The sequence below is a fragment of the Choloepus didactylus genome, chromosome 8 (assembly GCF_015220235.1).
Source record: "Choloepus didactylus isolate mChoDid1 chromosome 8, mChoDid1.pri, whole genome shotgun sequence".
In the NCBI taxonomy this organism is placed as follows: domain Eukaryota; kingdom Metazoa; phylum Chordata; class Mammalia; order Pilosa; family Megalonychidae; genus Choloepus; species Choloepus didactylus.
The window spans coordinates 90396534-90419067 of record NC_051314.1 but is presented as its reverse complement, the minus strand read 5'-3'; the positions used below and the strand labels follow the sequence as shown (position 1 = coordinate 90419067).

At 37.5% G+C, this 22534-nt stretch overlaps 1 protein-coding gene across 2 annotated transcripts in view; it reads right to left on the bottom strand.

The window, feature by feature from the left end:
- Nucleotides 1-4551: 4551 nt before the first annotated feature.
- Nucleotides 4552-22534, bottom strand: part of SLC38A1 (solute carrier family 38 member 1) — a 70608-nt gene continuing 52625 nt past the window's right edge. For both annotated transcript variants that reach the window (XM_037845034.1, XM_037845035.1), the window contains 11 exons: nt 21827-21919; nt 21435-21516; nt 20326-20408; nt 18789-18847; nt 18553-18666; nt 17278-17357; nt 15059-15159; nt 13090-13208; nt 12403-12544; nt 12203-12300; nt 4552-10498 (listed from right to left, as the gene is read on the bottom strand). In XM_037845034.1, coding sequence (XP_037700962.1) covers nt 10334-10498; nt 12203-12300; nt 12403-12544; nt 13090-13208; nt 15059-15159; nt 17278-17357; nt 18553-18666; nt 18789-18847; nt 20326-20408; nt 21435-21516; nt 21827-21919 — 1136 coding nt within the window. In that variant the 3' untranslated portion in view covers nt 4552-10333. The remainder of the gene's footprint in view (nt 10499-12202; nt 12301-12402; nt 12545-13089; nt 13209-15058; nt 15160-17277; nt 17358-18552; nt 18667-18788; nt 18848-20325; nt 20409-21434; nt 21517-21826; nt 21920-22534) is intronic.

Here is a 22534-nt window from a genome sequence, read left to right as displayed (position 1 = left end):
TAGATATTTCATATAAATGGAGTAGAACCATACAACATTTGTCATTTTGGGTCTGGCTTATTTCCCATAGCAAAAGATTTTCACAGTTCGTTCATGTTGCAGCATGTATCAGAACTTCATTCCTTTTTATGGCTGCATAATATTCCACTGTGTGGAATACTGTTTACCCATTCATCTGTTGGCGGACATTTGTGTTGTTTCTCCCTTTTGGCTATTATGAATAATTCTGCTATGAACATTAGTGTACACAAAGCTGAATCCCTGCTTTCAATTCTTTGGGGTGTATACATAGGAGTGGGATGCTGAGTCCTATTGTAATTGCATGTTTAACTTTCTGAGGAACCGTGATTTTTAAAAGCTCTTGATTTATTAAGGAGATTAGCTCTATGTTATGTAGCCAAGGGCTTGGGAAAAACTTTAAGAAGCTTCTGGATACCTCTTTGTGAAGACAGTTACTTTTAAGCCAAAAAAAGAAAAAGCCAATTGAATGTCCCCTCTTAAGTTCCAAATAGGAGTCAAGCAAGGAGGCATCACTTCCAAGGAAGTGGGTAACAGGAAGATTTTTGTGGTTTAATAATGACTGCCCCAACCAAACATCCCTTGGTGTGATGAAACAAGGACTGATGAAATGATTAGACAAATTTCCAGAGGCACCTGGTAGCCTCCTGGGAAGATAGTATTAAATCCCTGACCCAGGCAGTTCCCTTTTGAGTTTTACTATTTTTAGAACCTCTCTTGTGGTTTAAGATGAACTGGAAGGATCAGGAAACAGCCCCAAGGGCCCCAAAGGGTAATTCACCATGAGAGACATTGTGTAGCAGACGCCTGGGATCACTATCATGTTTAAGCGGTCACAGATCAGATGAAAGAGGGGTGGGTTGGCTCAGCCCAGTGTGCAACTATAAATGAGATGCCCCTCCCCAGCCAGACAGCCTGGAGGGCATGAATTGGGAACAAGTTGATGGCAAATGGAGGAGCTGTCTCTTTGCTTGGGCTCCCAAGATGAGTCACTACAGCATCGCATGCACTGGGGTCATCCTTCAGCCCTCACAGAGAGTGGACTTGTAAGGGCACCACTGCAGCACTGACACAGATGTAAAAATTGTGCAGGGCCAGTGTTCAACAGTGACAGTATGTGGCAGCAATAGTAGCAACTGCAGTAGGAAAGAAGCCGGCTGTGAATTGATTGCATTCACCAGCTACCTCTGCCTGGCATTTGGAAGCAGGCACCTTTGATGTCAAATGTCTCCAGAGTTCTTGGACAAGTTGGAGGTCCAGAGTATCAGAAACGAGATGCTGGTCACCTGTTAATTTGGCCAGAGGGATACTTCGAATAATTTGAACTCAAACTGGAGAGATCAACCACAACAGTTGCAACATATGAGTGGCAAATGTTAGTTTTGCTCCGTTTGGCTCTTTAGCTTTTCAGCACTTGAGCACCTTTGTATGTTACATCAAATTTTAAAATATTTATTGATCAATCATTTCCTTTATGGCTCCTGTGTTTTGTACCAAGAGAGGCCTTTTCTACTCTCAAAAATATATACATATATGTACACATGTGTGTGTATATATATATATGTATAATATAGATATAGACATACAGATAGTGATATGGGAAAATTTGTGAGACTTTGAAATGGGCCAAAAAGAGTACTGGGTGACCTTGTAATGGAATACTACACAGCCCTTCCAGGTTGTCTAGAATGATCATATAATGGATATATATGATATAATGGATAATTCTTGACAACTTTAGAAAATTAACCACAGCCTTTAAATCCCTTATTAAATAGGTATCTGCTTCCTGAAACTTGCCTGAGGGTCTGTTATATGCTACAGGCTGAAGTCTAATCCTTCAACAAAGGAGAGTCAAAGACCTTGTGAATCAAGGATGGTGCCAAGAGCTTTAAACTGTGGACACTTCAAAGAGTAGATCTTTGGGTACAAGTGTCTGAGCCAATTATCAGTTAATCAACTTTCAGGCTGACCCTGTGAAATGAGTGTGGGTTCAGAGGACTCATTTTAATCCAGAAGCAGACCCCTTTACAAAAGCAGATAGTTAACCCAAGATCCAGCGGAACAAAAAGACATAGGACAGAATGAACAGATGAGGGAAATTTTACAGTGGATGTTCGGAATATTGTTGATGTTGTTTTATGTTCTATTTCTGATTGTATAAGAAAACCATTTCTGTTTCTTCTTAAGCTATCTGTAATCTACAGTTCAGTAGACTCTGCTATTGTAAACTGAAATGAAACATTTTTTTCTCTTACTCATTGACCCCCAGACTACTGACTCCCCTTATTTTATGTGGCATTAGTTATTTGCATAGGTTCAATAAGAATCTGTCTTCCTTTTCACCAGTATATAATTGGACAAATAGATTGTTAACCATGACCTTACTTGAAATGTCATATTTGAGGATGAATCTCATTTACATACGACAAATGTTAATGAACAAAGGTTGGGTTTACCAATGGAGGCAATGTTTACAAAGCCCTTGCAGAAAAAATGGCCTGATGTCCTGCTTACGGGGTCCCAGACTCACAGCTGGTAAGGAGGGTCATTTCCTGACAGGCCAGGAAATGCAGCAAATTGGAAAGACCTTGAAAGTGATGGAGAAGATTTAAGATTACTGGGTGTACTTTCAATGGAATACAAGGTGTTCTTTCTAGGTTATCTGATTTTATAGGAATTTTGCCTTTTTTTTTTGTCTTGGAGCTAGTTCATAATCCTGTAAATTACATAAAATTGAAAGAAATAGAAGTGTTTCTTGTCCAGAAATGCAAATGAATTTTGTCTTGTGGAGATGCAACTGGTTTCCCCCATAGACAAGGCCAGTTTTATGTCTATTAGCAGATATATTTCAGCATATCTGATTGCATGTGTATGTGTCTGTTCTTTGAATTCTTTGAACCCTCATTTAACATCTTACTTATTCCTTCATTAACAATGATCTAAATAAAATTTTGACATGTTTATTTTATATTTGTGAGTCATGGTTTTATGTTTGCAGAAAATTAGATATATTTACCCATGTATTGTTTCAAGTTTTTAATATATTTGAGTTCTCTTTAGATATGAGGGCTAAGGTAGGGATCTAGCTTCACTTTCTTCAAAAAGACATTTTTTTTCACTATTGAGTAACCCTTATTTTCCCCATTGATGAGAAAAGCCACCTATCTCATATTCTAAGTTACATATATGTGAAAAGCCACCTTTCTCATATACTAAGTTACATATTATTTGGGCCCATTTATGTATTTCCTATCATGATCTGTTGAGTAATTTCCATCTGTTTTAAGTGGTGTAGTTTTATAATACATTCTGATAATTTCATAGGTTATCTTGGTGTTGCATAGACCCTGAGGAAAAGCAAATTGTCTATTGAAATTAATGAAAAATTTAAACTAACAGAAGGTAAAAAGTTGGTGTCCTATGACCCAGCTATTTGGGCCTCATCAATAGTTTATAGACTAACCTAACCAGGCAGAACACAATTATGAATCTAGAAGGAAAGCAAACAGGGCCTCCAAGTTGCAAAGTTATCACCAAGCCCTGTTTATTCCATGGGGGAAGAGAGAGAAGGCCCCTTACCCAGGTGTAAAATAGGGCAGAACCAAATAGGATTAGCAAACACTCATGGGATGATAGTGGAAAAAGAAGTCAGAATTATAAAAGCCCTACAGGACTGGACGTTTTGATTTAGAGCAAAACTGCTCACATTCTCAATAACCTTTTGGATGGACTCACTTTATTACAGCTGTTTGGGTTTGAAGGTGATAACCACTTGCTCCATTTGCCCCTGACTTTTCTGATCAGTTAAGAAGTACATACTGCAAGCACATAGGGATAAAACGGTCAGCTTTATTGCTGAGGAGGATTGGACTACATGGCTCGGACTCCTGTGCTGCAAGTTTCAACCTTGAGATCCACTTGGGCGTTAATGTGGGCTGGCAGATGGGTCTGGGGAGATGTGAGGCAGGCCACAGACCCACTCACACCTGGAAAGGCCCGGGCTGCTCATGTGCTCACCTTGCCCACAAGAATTTGGATATCAGTCTCTCACCATCTTGCCAATCTGATAGAAGTTCCTTCTGACCATGGAGAGGAGCCAATGATGGATAAAGAAAAGGCAAGGCTGCAGTAGCTTTCCCCCAACTCTTCCTGGATAAATGGAAGCGTTGATAGAATTTCCTGTTTTATGGGTGGCTGCAATGTAGAGAGGTAGTGTAGAATCCCTACTATGACATAGCAAAGAAATTGTTATTCATAAAGATGATCCTGGGTTTAAAAAGACAATATCATGTTCAACCTCCTCTAATTACAAACACTGGAAAAATATGTAGACTATTTCAGACCAGATAGATTTCTATCAGAAATATTTTTTAAAGTTTGGGTGCTCAAATAGACAAGCTTCCATGATCTCTAACACTTGAAAATGCGTATAAATCTTTGTCCAACAATCCTGAATAATGTATAAAGTACTTAAATCCCAGCCACCATTTTAGCATTTCTCCCCAAAAGAATAAACATAAAATCCATAAATACTTTTAGCTCACATTTTTAATGTTTAAAAACTGTCAACAGAGCAGTTATAGAACAGAACTTCTTACATTTCTTTATTTACACCACACCCTGAAAAACAAACTATTTGATTAACTATGAATAGCAAAGTTTTGTGTCTTGTGACTCATTTAAATCACCCATCTGGAATTCATGTACAAGGTTTTTACAGTAATAAAATAGTGGTGTGCTACATGTATTGGACCCAGATGAAGTCTAAAATACATTGGACTCTAGAGAGTATATTATGTACCAACAATCAAGATTCAAGTGTTTTGGAAAAAAATTACTTAAGACAGTCTATATTGGTGTTGCATTGAAAATAAAAGGCAAACATGCAAAATTTTCAAAAGTTTGGTAAAATAATGGTTCTTTGCTTTTTTCCTTCAAATTTGTGCTCATAGTTAATATTCAGGGATTTTTTCTCCCTTTCAAAGACCCCAAGTGTGGGAAATGCAGCAATTCCATTTTGAAAAAACATTCTCTTCCCCAACATCTATTTTCATAAACATGTGAAGTGGTATCTGGGTTAACAGCAAAAGAGCGTTATGAAGAAACAATTTGTTATTTGGGGTATATCTGTTTATACATGACAATCTTTTAGATAATTGATCTTAATATGAGCATAAAAATTCAATGCAAGTATGTCTCAAACATTTCTTTTTCTAAACAATTAAGTGTGAATTTAGGTTCCAAGTTTACACTGAAAGAACTATGTTACCCAGGACAGAATGTAAATTTTTTAATTCTCAAATAAAACCATTTATTTCTATGAAAACATTTATTCTTTATATGCAGATACTAGAGACTTCTAACTCAGTGTGGATCAACAACTGCAAAAATATACAGCCTATTTATTTACAAAATATTTACATATAAATGGAGTATTTCCCACAGTAAACCTCAGCTGCATAGATTCTTCCTTTAAAAACACAAATTGAAGCCTGTATATAGGATGGGCCCAGTTTCATAGTCCTTCCTCGGAGGACATCCTAAAGGAGGAGGTCTTCTGGGTGTTTGTGAATTTTACATGTTTTTCAAAAATTTACCCTTCTAGATTTAGTGTTATTTTTCAGTAGTTTCTCTACCCCAATTTGTACCCGAAAGCCTTCTATCATTAGAAACAATTCACTGAGGTATTTTAGAAGTATATTCCATTGTTAAAGGATTCTCCGATCTGCCACCTAAGGAAAACCTATTTTTAGTATTGCTAAATGATATAGTCTGTTTCCTCTTTGTTTTTAAAGTGGCTAGAAGTTGACTGTGAACTTGAATGGGGAAATTATCTTCTTAAAGCTAATGCCCTCTCTCAGCCTCAAACTATTTAAAGTGATAAACTGGGGGAGACTTATACGTCTTGCTCTAGGCATAAAATCAAATATCTCATTACATCATTAGCCTCAGACCACCCCAACTAAATGTGCAGCCACATTTTGATCTACTGAAATGAACTGAGCTCTGCATTCTTTTCAGGGAAGTTCGTAGCTCCTTAAGCGGTGCAGAACATTCTCTTTATAAGGACAGGATTGAGTACCACATGATGAAAACAAACTTACCCCTGACAGGAATACAGTACTTCCTCTAATGCTGCACTTACAACAAGGTATTTTCATTCCCTCAAAAAAGAAAAAAAAGTCTCACTTCCATTACTTCCATTTCTCCACAGCTTTTTACAATGTAACATTATTGTGTCAGCTCAAAGTAAAACCCGAGTTCAGGCTTCATTTATATCTGTGCACCTGCACCCGCACGGCAGCGGGAGAGGGCAGTGCAGGTTCCCAGGCCTTCTTGCATTTGTAGAGACCCCTGCTGCCCATGCCTTTCCTCCCCTCCCTAGGCCCTAGTTCCCAATTTTCCTCACAAAGCCCAGGAACCATCTTCTGAGGTAGGACTAATGGGAAAAAAGGAAACAATAATTGGCTTGCTAAGAGTGGTTCTCAAACTTGACCGTGCATCAGAACCACCTGGAGGACTTGTTAAAACAGATTGCAGGGTCCTCACCCTGACGGCTCTGATGCACTAGGTCTTGGTGAGGCCTGAGAATGGGCGTTCCAATAAGTTCCCCGATGACACCGATGCTGCTGATCCGGCGACCACACTTTGAGAACACACTAGCCTAAAGACTCAACTCCAGAAACAAGCCAGTTCTGGGATAACTGTCGGAAGTGTTCTCTGAAATACTGTGCAATTTTACTACAGTTTTTTGTCCACCCCAAACTCCACCACCATCACCTATGTGTGCCTTTTTTTTTTTTTTTCTCAACAGGGTTTGTAAACGTAAAGAAGCAAAATGGGAAGAGAGCTTTTTTACCGCCTCTGGTGAGTGAGCAGTTAAACCATGACTATTAAAAGTGCTGGGTGCTTGCTTCAGAGACTGGCATACAAGAGAAGCTGTACTGCAACGTCCTCTTCTACAGTGGGTGGGGAAGGAGACAGCTATGGAACCAAAAGAAACAATGGTACAAACACAAGCACACAGGCCAAGCCTGAGACCTTCGGAGACAGGAAAAGTTACCAACTGAGGAATGTACTTCGCAGTTTACAACCACAAGAGGCCCCCCACGTTCTCCTTTAACCTGCTCCTACCCCTGGGCTCCCAGGTGGCCCTGGACTCCTCCCCACCTTTGTGGGGCACACAGGTGGCCTCTAACTGGAGGAGGCCTGACCGCCACTGAACAGCAGGTGGTGTGTGGCTGGGGTGGGGTGGGCAGATGTCCACAGTTCCACCAACAATAGATATTGATGCGTTTATGGCAATGTTGAACAAACTACCTCATAGAAATGGTATTATACTTAGTGGTTAGGTTCTTTAGCAATCTTATTATATTATTCTATTTCAGCTAAACTATGGATTTATTAACCTTTTGTTAGCTGATCTGCAGACAGAACCACATATAACCTGGTTTCTAAAGGAAAACACATTCCAGGCTGCAATCCACCAATTAAAAAATTTTTGGAATATGACTTGCTTATAAATTGGGGTCTGCCCATGCCTAAAAAGACTAGGTTTCCTTCCTTTACACTCTTCACTACCCCTACTTCCAATAAGTAACATTAAGTAAGTTAAGGATTTACAATATCCTGTGTTACAATAACTAGGGAACAGTTCTAAATCCAAGTATGAAACTGGCACTATTTACTAGTATAGACATCCTATCAACCAAAGGAAAATGTGCTGCCTCTAAGGCTAATTATTCCTTAGTCTACTAATTTAGCAGAGAAACTTCTATAGCACTTGACTATGTTGTTTAAATTCTACCTGTATCTGTGATATATGTATTTCTGGTACCAGTTCACTATTCTGAATAAGAAGAAATAGAACAGTACACTTTATAGCTAATCCTGCACAAATGATGTAATTCATCAGAGAAATTTAATAAATTACAGTAGGGTCTATTATATTCTGTAAACAACAAATAGATAAATTATACAGAGAAGGTTTTAAAAACATGGTATCACAGACATCAATAGCAATGTGCCTCCTCTAAATAAATATATTTTAAATAATACAAAAATTCCTTGTACTGACACATAAAATCCAAAGATCCAAAAATATCACTACACATCCCAGAGTTAATGATAATTTTCTAATTTGACTTTGTGAGTGTAACATGACTCATTATAAATTAATGAGGAGAACAGTAGCATAATATAGCTTGCAAATTAATTCTGTATTTTTATAACGGAGGGTCATCCCATTACCTGGCTATTTCATTACTTGGTGCTATAGACAAGCCTCTAAGGGCTGGCAATTATTTTGCTATGCTTCCCTCATTGCTCATATAATATGGAAAACACTTCTGAAAAGAACAGAGATGACTCTGGATTTTACTGACCTTATATTGAAATACCTGAACTCTGACCTAATGTAGATGTAATTCTATAGCATTATATTAGAAGTTATTAGGTCTTATCAGGCAAAGCAGGAAATAACCTTTCCTTCTCCTCCAAGAGGATAACAAGATGCTTTGATGCCTACCTTATCTAGGGGACATTAGTCTGTAAAGGGGAGGGGACAGTTTCCTATTATTCCTGGTGAGCCTGGAGGTCTGGGAATAGACCTGCCTTTGAAGATTTGAGTAGGGGAGGAACAGAGCTCAGAGCTAAGTGCCTGGAAACTCTGCCAACAGTCTGTGGTTAGTGTCTGCTTATCTCAGGATAAGAAATCTGCACTCAGCGAACTTATGGGTTTGAAAAATTAAACAAGAATACAGCTCAAACACAAGTCCCGTTTTAGGAGACCAGCTCAGGGAGCACATATATTTCTCACCCTGTGAAGGTGAGCCTCTGATCACAGGTGAATGGCACAGTTTATGGGCAGAAGCTGTTTTGCCGTCATCCATTCCTTTCCAAGCTGTCTTACCCCAAAGTGTCTTCTTTATCCATCTCTGGGCAGTTTCCTTCCTGTTTCCTTTAGGAGAGGGGGTGGGGACAGAGTATCGGGGGACTCTGTCCTCCTGTGTGGGCCATGTCCGGTGGGCAGTAATGGCCCCCCTGGGTTAGGGAAGAGAAGGGGAGACCAGACAACAGGCCCTCTTGTCTTTCCCATCTGGAGAAGGAAGGTGTGGTTATTTCATCACATTCTTCACAAGGACTATCTCTGAGAGTTATTGTTTCTAGTTGTTTTTTGTTGTAATACTCTGGATGGAGAGTTAATGGAGAAGAAATAGAAATGAGGCTTATTTAAGGTACAAAAATCTTATATTTGTAATAACCTAAATTTATATAAAACATGTCTTTTAACTATCCCCCCAAATTACCCAATATAAAACAGGAATTTCTTATCCTAAATCATCCTTAGTTAGATACACATCAAATTATTCTCCATGCAAAAAGCTGGCGGACATGAGTAAAAGCTGCTGGATTCTAATTTAATAAATCCTTTTTCCCCCTTCAGCAATACAGGTGTAGGGTTGAAGGTGATCTGTATCAGAGGGATATTTTCTTAGACATTTTGGACACTCTTTTCAGAACAATTTTCATAGCACTCTTGCTTCTTAATTTATCACAGAGGTGCCAATAGAAGTTGACTCAGACTAGAGTAACTTTGACACAGGTTGCCAAGAGGGAAACAAAACTTTATTTTCTAGATTACTCAGAAATGTAGTTTAATATATTACCAAACTAAGAATCACCCCAGCCCCTTGCCAGCTGAGAACACTGACCATGGAAGGCCTCTGCATGGGAGGGTGATCTAGTACCAGCTCGGCACTGGGCTGCCTGAGCTTGGCTGCCAGGTCATCAGAGCCACCTCAAACATTGGGCATCCTCTGATCCTGCAGTGGCACATGCCCTACGACTCTCATATGATTATCCCTGTGTGCTATGGTAACCAAAATAGGCAAATTATTTACGAAACCTCTTTTTTTCTGTAAAGCAAAATAAATATATACAATTCAAGATTCTTTTCTTTTCTAAAAAGGTACAGATAGTGTGAGCTGAACATCAGTAGGAAATTATTTCAGAACCTCAATGTATAATAAACAAACATGAATGATGATCATGTTTTCAAAGTTCTAAGAGACCATGAATCCTCAAAACAAGAGTTAGGAGAATGAAAAATAATTGACTGTGAAAAGTACTAGGAAACATGATTGCATGAAATTTGAAGAAGAGGTCAACAATCCGTAAATTGATCCCAAACCTGGGAGGGAAGTGAACCATTATAGAAACAGCTCTCTGTTTTGTTCCCGAAGTGTTATTCATTTTTAAGTAACTTGTAAATTTCTATCTGCTTCTGTAAACTTGCAAAAAAAAAAAAGGACTAATGAGGGGTTGCTGATGTGTGGTTTCCAGTAGACAGGTATGTTTTCTGTTCTCGGCTGGTTTCAGTGGCTGCCTCACTATTCGATGAGAAGACCCAGTCATAGAAGACCAAGGGAATGCTGACCAGGGAAAACAATATCCCCAGACCCAAGAAAAGGGCAGCCTGGAATGACAGAAAGACATGAGTTACTTTCAGCAAAGCAAACATTTTTCTACCCACACCTGGGAACAACAACAACAAAAAAATGCTTTCCCTATGTCTTGGGGACCCCCTGTATTTGGAGTTTGTTACAACCATTGTTGAACTTTGAGAATCTTTCTAAAATTATGTGACTCTGGTTCTGCAAGGATGGGAAAATAAGAATAACCAACTATGCAGAGCTGTCCTCTACATTCTTTTCTTTGACTTCATAGCCACCTCAGAACATGATTGGGTATCCTTACAGCTTCTTTCATACTAATGTCACTACTTAAAAATTAACGACATTGGAAAATATACAGGTAATTTCATTACACTTTCCCTCCAACCTAGGTTATCACTGGTGGGCAAATATTTCTGTGTGAAAAAGCAGCAAAAAAATACATGCATTTAAAAGGATTTGATCAAGTTGAAATAGACTCAAAAACTAAGTTACTTGTAGGGCTGATGAAGGCCACAGGTGGATCGATTACTAAATCTGGAATCTGGAGAATGTGAGATTATATGTTTCTCAGCCTTGAGAACACCCAGTGAGAGCTTTGCAGAGAAAGGGATGAAGCATCATGAGAGCCAAGGGGACTGGACTGGAAACTGGATGGGGAGATAGAATGAAGGGAAGGAGAGGAGACCAATGGTGGGGCAGAGAGGGTGACACATTAACTCACCATCTGGGTCCAGTCTAACTCCCAAAGGTCCCCACATGGACAGAGCCCTGGCCTAATGCCCTTGGTAGACCTTACTCCCAGTTTTTTTCTGGAGAGATCCAGAATTCAGGGGCAACAGGCCTCCATCATTTTCAGATTTAATCTGAGTTCACTTTAGTGTTGTGCTGGAATGTTTGCTCCTTCCTTTCTGTCCTTGTGAAGCTCCTGCTGGTAAGGCTTAGAAGGACTAGAGATTTATGGATTTAGGGGCAATCTTGCTTGGAGAACTAGATGCTCCAGCAGCATCAGTGCTGCTCTCATAAATGCACAGGGATGACTGCCCCTGCATATGTCTCTTAGATGAATCTCTTGTCTCAGGCAACATATGCGATCACAGTGCTTACACCACATGGGAGGACAGCTGAGAAGCCTTCTGCAAGGCCAACAAAATTGTGCCCCAGAAGGTAATCACAGAGCAGCCACTTTAATCCTGCTTCCCTTTCTGCCTCCCAGTGCACCACCTTCAAGATGCCCTTGAGCTTCACCACACCTGGGAGCAAAAATCCTCATATAGAAAGGTAGTTTCTGAATCGAGGTCTGTTGCTCTAAAGCATTTCTGTCAAATCATAAGGGGACTCTTTAAGGTAACTCGGCATTTTAATGAGGGCTTTGCATGTTCTCTGGATGGCAGGAAGGAGTTACATGATGAGGAATCATGCAAAAATAGCAGACTGTATGAAATCTTTGAGTCCCTCTCCACTTCAAATCTTTCTGAAAACAAAGTATTACCCTATATTGAGCTGACCATGCCTCAAGGGAAAATAAACGTAAAACCTGAAACGATATTTTGAGGGAACGGAGAAGATACTGATATGGTATTTTAACCCTCCTGGATGGGAAAACTCCAGGGCTGCTGCCTCCCCTTTGAAAACAGTACTATATGGTAGAGAGATGGACAATTTATTTGGTAAATTTTAATGAAAAACTAATCAGAAAAATTAAGAGTGGCTGGCATGAGACATACCCAAATTCTTTGAATTCTTTTATCTCCATCCTGGCTGGTAATTTTTAAATAAAGGGATGAAGGGAGGATGAAAATAAGCATATTAGCAGATGTTGCTCCTGTAAAATAAAATAAAGAAAAAAGAATGTTATTGTGAATTTAACTTTCTGAACAGCTGCTTGCTTGGGAATAGTAAGTATAAAGTTAACAACATGCCATACCTACGATGCCAAAAATATCCTTCAGGGAGGGTATGAAGATCACCAACAGGTTGATAAAAACCAAGAGTATGATGGTAACCAAGGTATGACGACATAAATTAAACTTTGTTTTCTTAGCCAGTTCAAATAAAGATGAACGAACCTGCAGGAGAAGAAAACAAAGTTTCTGTAAGGGCCCATAGTATGTCAATCTTCACATTTCTCAGCAGAGTAACTCACATACTGGGGCACAGGAATCTGTGATATACTTTGTAATGCTATCTACAGATAACCTTCCAGTATGGGAGCATGACTTAAGACAGGAAGTATTTTTTTGTTTAATGAATAGGTGGGAGTTTCTTTGGGGGGAGTAATTTTTTTGTTTTATCTTGAGTATTGAATGTTCTTTTATGGTTCTTCTATGTTTTCTTGTCACTTATGACCTAGATTCAAACACTCTATTTACAGTTCTCCATAAAGAAGAGGGACACATTAATCAGAATTAAGATTCATTCCATCATTGGCTACCCTAACTTGCGGATTCCACTTTCTTTCCAAAGAGCCTTCTCCGAGTTTTGGGATCCTACTCCTGGAATCCTTCAATGGCATGGTAAAGTGACTCCCGGAGGCTTTCTCTGCAACGGGCTCCTGAAGACAGAAGGAAAGGGGAGACCTCAGCTGTTCTCAAATTGCAAGGAGGCCTCTTACCGTGAAAAATAACACAGGCACGGTGAGAATGACAGCAACAATGACAGCCAGCCGCACAGTCAGGATGAGAATGTCATTTTTACTCTGGTATCTATGAAGGAGGTCTGAACGCATGTCTCCTAAAACCAGGGAAAAATAAAAAGAGGGTTTTCAAAGGACACAATGCACATTACTGAAGGACGGTTTTTGTCTAACAACCAAGAATTTGTTTGTAAACTAAAGAGCAAGGAAAGCCATGTTCTGGGTTTTGAAATGTCTACTAAAACAATTACAAACATATGTGCCACTTTAGTTAAAAGGAATTTGAAGTAATCACTAGAGGAAGCCACATGGAGTGGGAATGCTTAATTTGTAAAATAAACCTCAGGGAAAACTGGGATTAAAAATAAAACATAATCGCCTAGAATAACCTAGAATTTCCCCCACTCTTTAAGCTACACCAGATAGTGGCTGGGTGGCCGCACTGCATTTCGTTCAAACTCCCCTCTTGCAATTCTGCTGCCAGAGCCCAGGCAGCAGAGGCACCACACAAATTTCACCACCATTGGGAAATAATTCTTCTCTTCCATGTAGTTCTTTCTTGTAAAACAGGATTTAGTTTCTGTGCCACTTGGAACCTGCTCTCAGCTCAGAACTTCAGAAAGTGTTATTTCAGAGACTACAAAACTGGGAACAACTGGTGGGAGCATGAAAAAGTGCACTCTGATAAGAGAGAGACCTTCCCACCCCCCACCCCCACCCCGTCCCCTTTCAAGGGCTTCTAACTGCACCAGTCTCAAAAAGGAAGATTCTGGTGTGGAATTCAAATTCTAACCTGTACCATATAGTTTCATCTCAGTTTTTAAACAAGGACCATAAATTATAATAAAATCTCACTAGGTGTCATTTCTATGATTCAAAATTCATAACCATTTAAAAATAGCTGAGACTTTTTCTTTATCCTAAGAGTATAATGTGTTTGACATTCTATAGCATTGGGGGGGGGGGTGTGTTAAGAAACATGGGAGTTTGAACAATATAACAGTGAGAGTGTACAACTAACATTATGTTCTCCTCTCTCCCTCCCTTCACTCCCCCTCCAGCCTTGCTACTCTGCAAGAACCTTAGAAACACCATTTTTATGCAAAAATTGTGGTATTTACATCTTCATTGGAGAATCCTATTCTCCATTACTTGTGAAGATGATAATAATACAACCATATAATCAGGCTATCCTTTCTCTCCAGGCTGAATTAATAACCTTTGAATGTATTTAAATTTTGAGATATTTGTGTTCATGAAAAAATGCCCTGAAGAAGTATTATTTAATAGAGAAGACTGTGAAATACATGTATTAAAATTTAAATTAGGTCCCAAATTATAAGGATAAAGAAAGATGTTAAATAAATCTGCAGGATAATTTGAATAGGAGAGGGTGAATAAGTAGTAAAAGAAGGTAAACTCTGTTCATACAGGTCCGTAAAAGTTACAAATGAAACCACATTGTTCTCTTTTTCAGATTTCATTTCTTTTAACTTACTGTGTCATTTCTTTGAGTCTTTGCAAAGCTCCAACTTCCTATGAACAGTGAGTTTTATTTTTAATTAACACAGTATCATGAGTATAGCACTCTGCTCTTTCTCACTTTCCACGTCTGTCTGTCTTTTTTCTATTAATGGAATCTGACCCAATTTGCCATGTGAATTAGGAAAGCCTTCTCTGATAAAGTTTTAAACTTTCCTTGTAAAGGTGGCATGCTTCTAAAATGTGATTTCTTTTAAGGACATTACTGGGAGAAAAAAATTACAGTATATTGTTTCAGTAATTACTCTATTCTGCAGTCTGCATGAACATGTAAAGGAACCATCCCCATTTCCTTTCAGCAGAAGCAAAGAATATAAAAAATGAATAGCTTTGTTGCTTTCTTTGACATTGATTTTTTAATAATTGTATAAATCTCTGTATTTGTATGCCATCAGAAGTTACTTACCATAGAATGTAAAATAGCCAAAAATGGCAGTCAAGAAGTACATAACAAACATGGCGAAAAAGGAGATATTTGAAACCATCTGCATTTTTTTCTGTGACCGACTAAAAACAAGGATAAAAGAATTTGAAAAGTTAAAAATCATATTACTGAATTTAAGCAACAGTACTAACAGTGAAGAATGCTAGCTAACTTAACTTTCCTTCTATCTGATTAGGTCAGATCTGACCAATTAAAATTATCCCAGGCAATTATGCCGATTTAGAATAACTTCTTTTATACCAAATGGATATTACGATGGAAAGATACTTGGAACTAGCAATCTCTTGAATGTTCTTTCCCGTTCTTTTAAAAGAATATCAAGCTCTCATCTGAAGGGCAGAGAGTATTTTTTAATATTTGTGTCTCATGTTGTCTTCACACCCGCCACTACAGGAAAAATGGCAGAATAAATTCAAATGCTATTCTCTCAGCCCCAGAGAGCAATGGCAGAGCCAGAAACTGACCCCACGTGTTCCATCTCTAAAGCTGCTATTTGGGTTCTGGTTTTCTGAAGTCTGTATGTTTCCAGAACAGTAACTGCTCAAGAGATCACTGCTCTCAGGGGCTCTCTCTCTTAGGTCAAAGTTTACTCTGGTGTTTGGATGAACCTGTAAGTTGCTTGAACTGCCCAGATAATTAACGAACAAGAACAATAAAAGACAATGGACTGTCATAACATTTGGTTGTGTCATAGCAGGAAACCTGGGATCTAATGGGAGTATGGAAAATAAGAAACACTGATCAACAAATACACCCTGGAGAAAATTACAAACTAAAAGCAGGACTATTGCATTTAAAAGATGCCAAAGACATATCTGAATGACTCTAAATAAAGGTCATGGCATTGCAAAGTAGGAATGAGGTATATAGGTAGGTAGATTGATAGATATAAATATCTCAAAATTTAACCATGTATCAATTAAATATAAAAGAGGAAGAATCATGAGTGAATTCAATGCTAGATGACATCAACTTTCTCTTTGTTTCAAAATGGAAATAAATAGCCACATTATATATTTTTTCTGAGTTTAAGACAATGCCATGATGGCTGTTTTTATATAGCAAGTCTGATAATATAACAGGATAAAAAGAGAACACATGAGGAGATTTTAAAAAGGCCTTTAGTTTTCTCCAGAACAGCAATCATGAATAAATCCACAGAGTCATCTGAATTGTATAAACAAACAATATTCTTTTTACTAGTTCATGGCTTTAACCTTAACATCAATTTCTTCCAGCCTGATTTGCCAGGCTTTTCTACTCAATCAACAGGCAAATTAGACACAATGTATTTAGCAGTTTATAGATAATTCTGAAGAATATTGTTATCCACTTGCAAAATAAACTTAAGTATAAGCTAGACCCAAAAGAACAAATATTGTAGGCTCTCGCTGATATGAAATAATTAGAATAAGCAAATTCATAGAGTCAGAAACCAGAATATTTATTACCAAGGGCCAGGGTGGGGTAGGGAATTGGGAGTTAATGCTTAAATTGTACAGTTTCTATTTGGAGTGATGGAAAAGTTTTGGTAATGGATGGTGGTGATGGTAGCACAACACTGTGAATATAATCAACACCACTGAATGGTATATTTGAATGTGCTTAAAAGAGGAAATTTTAGGCTGAATATATGGTACTAGAATAAAATTTTTAAAAAAATAAAGCCATAGGCTTGTACAACACAAACAGCGAACCCTAATGTAAACCATGAACTATAGTTAATAGCACAATTATAAATATGTTCTTTCTTGGGTTGTAACAAATGTACCATACTAATGCAAGGTCTTAATCAGGTGGTATACAGGAATTCTGCATTGTTTTTTCTGTAAACCTACAACTTCTCTAATAATAATTAAAAAAAAAGCATAAGTAAAGTTAAGCAATACAAATACTTGAATTCTCCTAAGTTATATGGTATTTGAAAAGCTAAATTTACAAAAAGATCCCACATAGCCACTTTATATACTTAAGCCTCAAAAATACATCTGGTTCCTGGTTTTTCTCATTTTCTTTTTTCTTAAAATATAGAATTGGCTCAAGAATGGCAAAATGTCAGTAAATGTTGAAACTGGGTGGTAAGTCCATGAATTATCTTAGTCTGTTTATTTTAATACAGTACTTCCTTATTAGTGAGGGGATATAAAATGACTTAGATATAAAAATTAAACAAATCTTACTCTTTAAGTTCACTGTAAATTGGCAGGACTGACGGGTGGCAGACAAATGCAAATGCAATGGTTGGTAAAGCATACACGGTCTATTTGAAAGAAAAAATAAACATTAAGAAAAGACATTCTTACCATAAAGAGTATACAGCTCCTGAATTCCTGAGCTGTCCTTTTATCTGACGGGTCTTCAAAATCCCTAAATTATTTGGCTTTTAGGAGGGTTTCGATCTCTAAAATAGGAGCACTTTTGCCAAGAAAGCTTATCTGGCACGATACAGGCACTTTTCACATCAGACTATTAGAAGCGGCTCACTTACAGTGTATTCTACATGTTCCAGGCATAGCGACACCCGGTATTTACACGGTACAATCTTTATCTCACTGGCTTCCTCCAACCCTGAGTGGGAAACAGACCATTGCTGATCTCCTGACTTCCTTCTGACTCTCCCAGAACTTCCAACTCTATTAATGTGCTTTGCTCTGCACCAGGTCATCAAGTTGGACTTAAAAGATGCCATCTAAAAAGAAAATTACCTTCACTACTTTGGCTGTATCATTAAAGTTTTTTTAAAAAAAGAGATCTATTTTGTTTTCTTAGAGAAGACTTTTTAAAACCCTCAATCTCAATATAATTTCTTATGTAAAAAGAAGCTGCTGGAGAAGGAAGGAAAAGTAAAATTTCTTATGCTCGAACTATGCCCAGGCACTTGTACCAGGCACATTCTGACAAAACTCCGCAAGAAACAAAAAAGAATCCTCACTCTTACACATGAGGCCAGATACCCTGCCTAAGGATTAAGAGCCAAGCCTGACCCACTCCGTTGTCCATTGATCCCCAAACTAAATACAATATTTCAATCGTATGAAAGTTTAAGTGCCAATTTGTGGTGATATCTATATTTCAACTGTGCAAGCTAAGGAAGTTTTCAGTATTCTTTTCTGTCACTACCATATAAGAAGCAGTAGGCTAAATTTATCAATTTTTTTTTTTGAAAGCATCACCCAGCATGCATTATACAGGGAAAGAAGGGCTGACCCAATTTGGCAGACAGATTCAGACAGAGAATGCTTAAGGTTGCCCTACACGTAAACCAGCTAAGAGGGAATGTGAAATAAAATACTTATGTATTTCTCATCTCTACATAGATTGTGAAATAAGGAAGCAATGACACTGTGTTCTCCTGAGAACGAATACATTCAAAACATAATTATAACAAATATGAGAAATATAATGCTTTTAATAAAAATGTTCTTTTTTTGTCTTTAAAGGGTAAGGAAACTTACCTTTGAATTGAAGGTAACATATTTTGGTGTACACATGTCAGCATTTGTTGAATTAGCATTTGTGGAATTTAGCTGTGAAGCAATGCAGGAAATTTGAAATTTCTTGTAGATAACCTGGTATTTAAAAATATAAGAGAAACATTAGGGATTTAATCAGATGCAGCCAAATAATGAAAACTTATTACATGGCATAATACTATGGCATAGCCAAACCAACTGCTTCTATCAGCACTTACCACTATTAGGAAAAAAACCATACAGCTTAAGGAAAATCCACTAGTATAGCCAAGATAACCTTTAAAAAAAAAAGTTTAAAAAATTATTATTTCATCCATCAATTTGTTTCTTTTAATGCATTCTTTCAAGCACAGTTTAGGATTCCAATAATATACATGCAAATGGAGTAAATACAAGATTTATTTCACAGTGCTACTTTATTTGACAAAAATCAGGGCTTTGAACAAAAACATTTATTAGGAGTACATGTCGATTCCAGTTCTTCCTGGCACACTAGAGAACACAGATTCCCAGAAACCAAGGGGGAAAAGCCTCCCAATTTTAGCCCTGAGTCTGTGTTGCTGTATTTTAACGCATTACTATAGGCAAATCTATTTACTTCTGGATCCACTTGATGGCTCTCTATTATCTACTTATTGTGTGCATAACAAATGACAGCTACAACCCTTCTTTCCCAGATCAGAGGCATGCACAGAGGAGTCAAAGTGAATTTCTAGGAATAAATTATCCAGGGATCTTTACTTTTTTCTCTTTTAGAATGCCTGGGAGATCTCCCATCACCACCGTGTAACCTCCAGAAAGGTGGAGTTAAGTGGCCTCTGGGGGGCTGTGCTATTGTTATCCCCCAGGGAGACAAACCTTTCTCTACTTAAACTGAAAAGAGCTATCTCTAGAGACATAGAAAAAGAGCCTAAACACAGACCCAGAAGCCAGAAGATTAAGTGGTTAAGTATATAGAGAGATAGATATATATATTATATATATATATTATAGATCTTATAGAGCAACTACAGAAGCCTGACATTTTCATCAAAAACAAAACAAAACAAAACAAAAAACTGTGGTGCACAAGAACGTTAATCTGAACTTCTGCCTTAAATTAGCCCAGAATTAAAGGAAGTGCATTTTAGAGGCTTTGGACTGGGTGGCAGAGTGGCCTCATTATTCAACATATGTAATTCCCATAACATCTCCAAATATAAGCACAAAAAGAAATGTCAAAACCAAATGAATATGACTTAGAAGTTATTCACCATTTTTTATTTTTCACTTCTCTTCCCCCTCTTAGGAAGGCAAATAATTGAGATTGGTTATACTCTATTCATTCAAGAGTGATTCATAACACTTTTGGGTATAAATGTAAGCAACTTTCTGTCTTGATACTAGATTTGAAAATCTACTTATCTATATAATGAGGGTATTTAAGACCTTGTATAAGGAGACTTCCATTTTCTGGACTTGTCTCAAAGTAGCCCGAAAGTTGTGCCATTAGAAATAGCACTGTCTGTTGCTGACGCCAGGACATTTCCTTATGCCCCATCACAACACCTTAGAAGAGGGACTGCTTAGGAAGTCACATACTGACCACTGTTTCTATCCCATACTAAAATCAGGCCTGATAAATACTGATACTTCATTGTTCACTTAATCTTTACCCAACAAGTGCAAGCAGAAGACAAAGTTGTTCATTTTTATTAGGTTTCTGATTCACCCAAGCACCGTAGAGACTATGATAAAAGCAAGATCTTTCCTTACCTAAGTTCTTCAAGAGACACAGAGGGAGAATTATGCCAAAGGTAACTATTATGACCAGAAGGCGGCCATCCACGTACCAGGCTCTGAAAGGCATTTAAATGGTTATGTCATATTTTCTTAAAAAGTGACAATTTTTTTCTCAAACGTAAAGATTTCACAATATACTTTAATTAACTTTTAGTATTCTTAATTTTTACCATTAATATTTTTTTTTTACCCTTATTCAGGTTTTATCTAAACACATTAACCTAACCATTACTCGTTCACTGGTGTCTCACTCCCATATGATGGAAGAAAGGATATTGTCTTTGTTCCCCCATTGGCTACACATGCAACTCCTTTGAATTATTTAAATGGTTTCAAAGCCGAATGCACACATTGCATTCTGTCAGATTACAACTTGTCCTTTCAATTATTTAAAGAGAAAGTTCCTTTTTGTTTTGCTTGACTAACATCAATGAGAAACAAGTCACCATAGGAAGGCATTTCTCTTCTTGAAGCCCTGTATTTGACCTTGAATCCTGAAAATAAACACTAGGACCTCTGGCTTCTATGATTCTCCCTTGAGAGAGAACAAAGAAACTAGATTGATAAGAAATATTAAACAAGAAGGAGTGAAAGCATAATCGATATGTGAAATGTAGCTGCAAGGTTTGTTTTCCACATCTTTACTGAGGTTGATTCATGTAAATTTTGCTCCCAAAATGCTATGCCCCTTCTTCAAGAAAGAGGCTAGGGACTTAAAATTTTTTTTTTTTTTTTTTTTTTGGTCTATTCCACTTCTGTGTTAAAAATGCTCTGTGCCTGTTCTATTTCACAGAAACTAGATATAGATTTCATGCTCTTGGGAAAATGCATTATCTACCGTTTTGCAGCATGACAGATGAGTCTATCTTTTAAATGTTCATATTCAAATGGCTCTCCCTGCTTCTTTCATTCATATAGTCCCAAAGAAATTTATTGTTGAAACAACAAAGAAAAAAATCCAACCTAGGGAAAATTTTGTTTCTGGAATTTTCATAAAACAACAACAGCAAAAAAACTTTGGTTAGTCCATATTTAAATTAAAAACATTTTATTTATATTATAAAAAATGGTCTGTAACTTACGAAAATCCGTCATCCTTTCCCATTAGAAACTTTATGGCAGAGGGTAGTTCATTTTTTACTATGAAGAGGTAGCTGAGTATTGCTAGGGGAAAATGAGAACGTTTTTAGAAAGAAGATACTAAAGCTCATGTTGCAAGCTATACCAAAGGTTACCAGTCTTCTTCTTAGACTAACCTTTAATAAGATACAAAGACAGCTTTAAATACTGTCACTGCACATTTGGTATTAAATAAGTGGCTAATGTCTATACTTTAATTTCCATGTGCCATTTTAGCAATGAAGATGATGAATTACGTTAAAATTCATGTGGCCACCCAACCACCAGAATTAGAAAAGATAAATACTGTTCACATACTTTAAAGTTATGTATAGAAAAGCATGTTCTTTTTTACCTCCAGTGTTCTGTAGAGAGGTGGCTCCAAAGATTACCAGCTTCCCTGTGGTGCCAAAGACTTGTTCTCCCAGCTTTTCATAAACCATGCAGCCTATTTAAAAGCAAATTTGAGAACACAAGAAATGACAGTATTCTAAAAATTAAAATAGCCAGGATTTCATTGTTCTATTGACCATTCTCTAGGTTATTTTGTGCCTTTTCTCAAAATCACACAAAACGCTTTCCTGGCTGTGCAAGGGTTAAGGCACTCTTATTTATTTTTTAAAAAAAAAACCTCTGGACATTTTTAAGTGTCAGATATGACCACCATTTCTCCTTTTTCAGGTTGGCTACAAAAGCATTGTAATGCAACTATTAACATCATAAGGCTTATTTTCCCCATTTTACTGGGGGAAATTCCCAATCTGATTTTAATCTCAGGTCTGGTACATACCATTAAATTGAAGATTTAATTAAAAAAAAAAAATCCTGATGGTCAGAACTGAAAAGTTCTTTTTGAATTAAGTACCTTAATTGATTAGACTATCAAAGGATTATCTTAGTAACATTCCATAATTGCCTCATGTGTTGTAAGTATAATAACAAGCTTAGAAACATGTAGTAGTCATGACAGCAGAATTCTGATCACTTGTAAAATCTAGTTCAAGGATATGCAATGCACAAAAGAAAGAGCAGCAGACAAATCTGTCAAAAGAATGATTTGGCT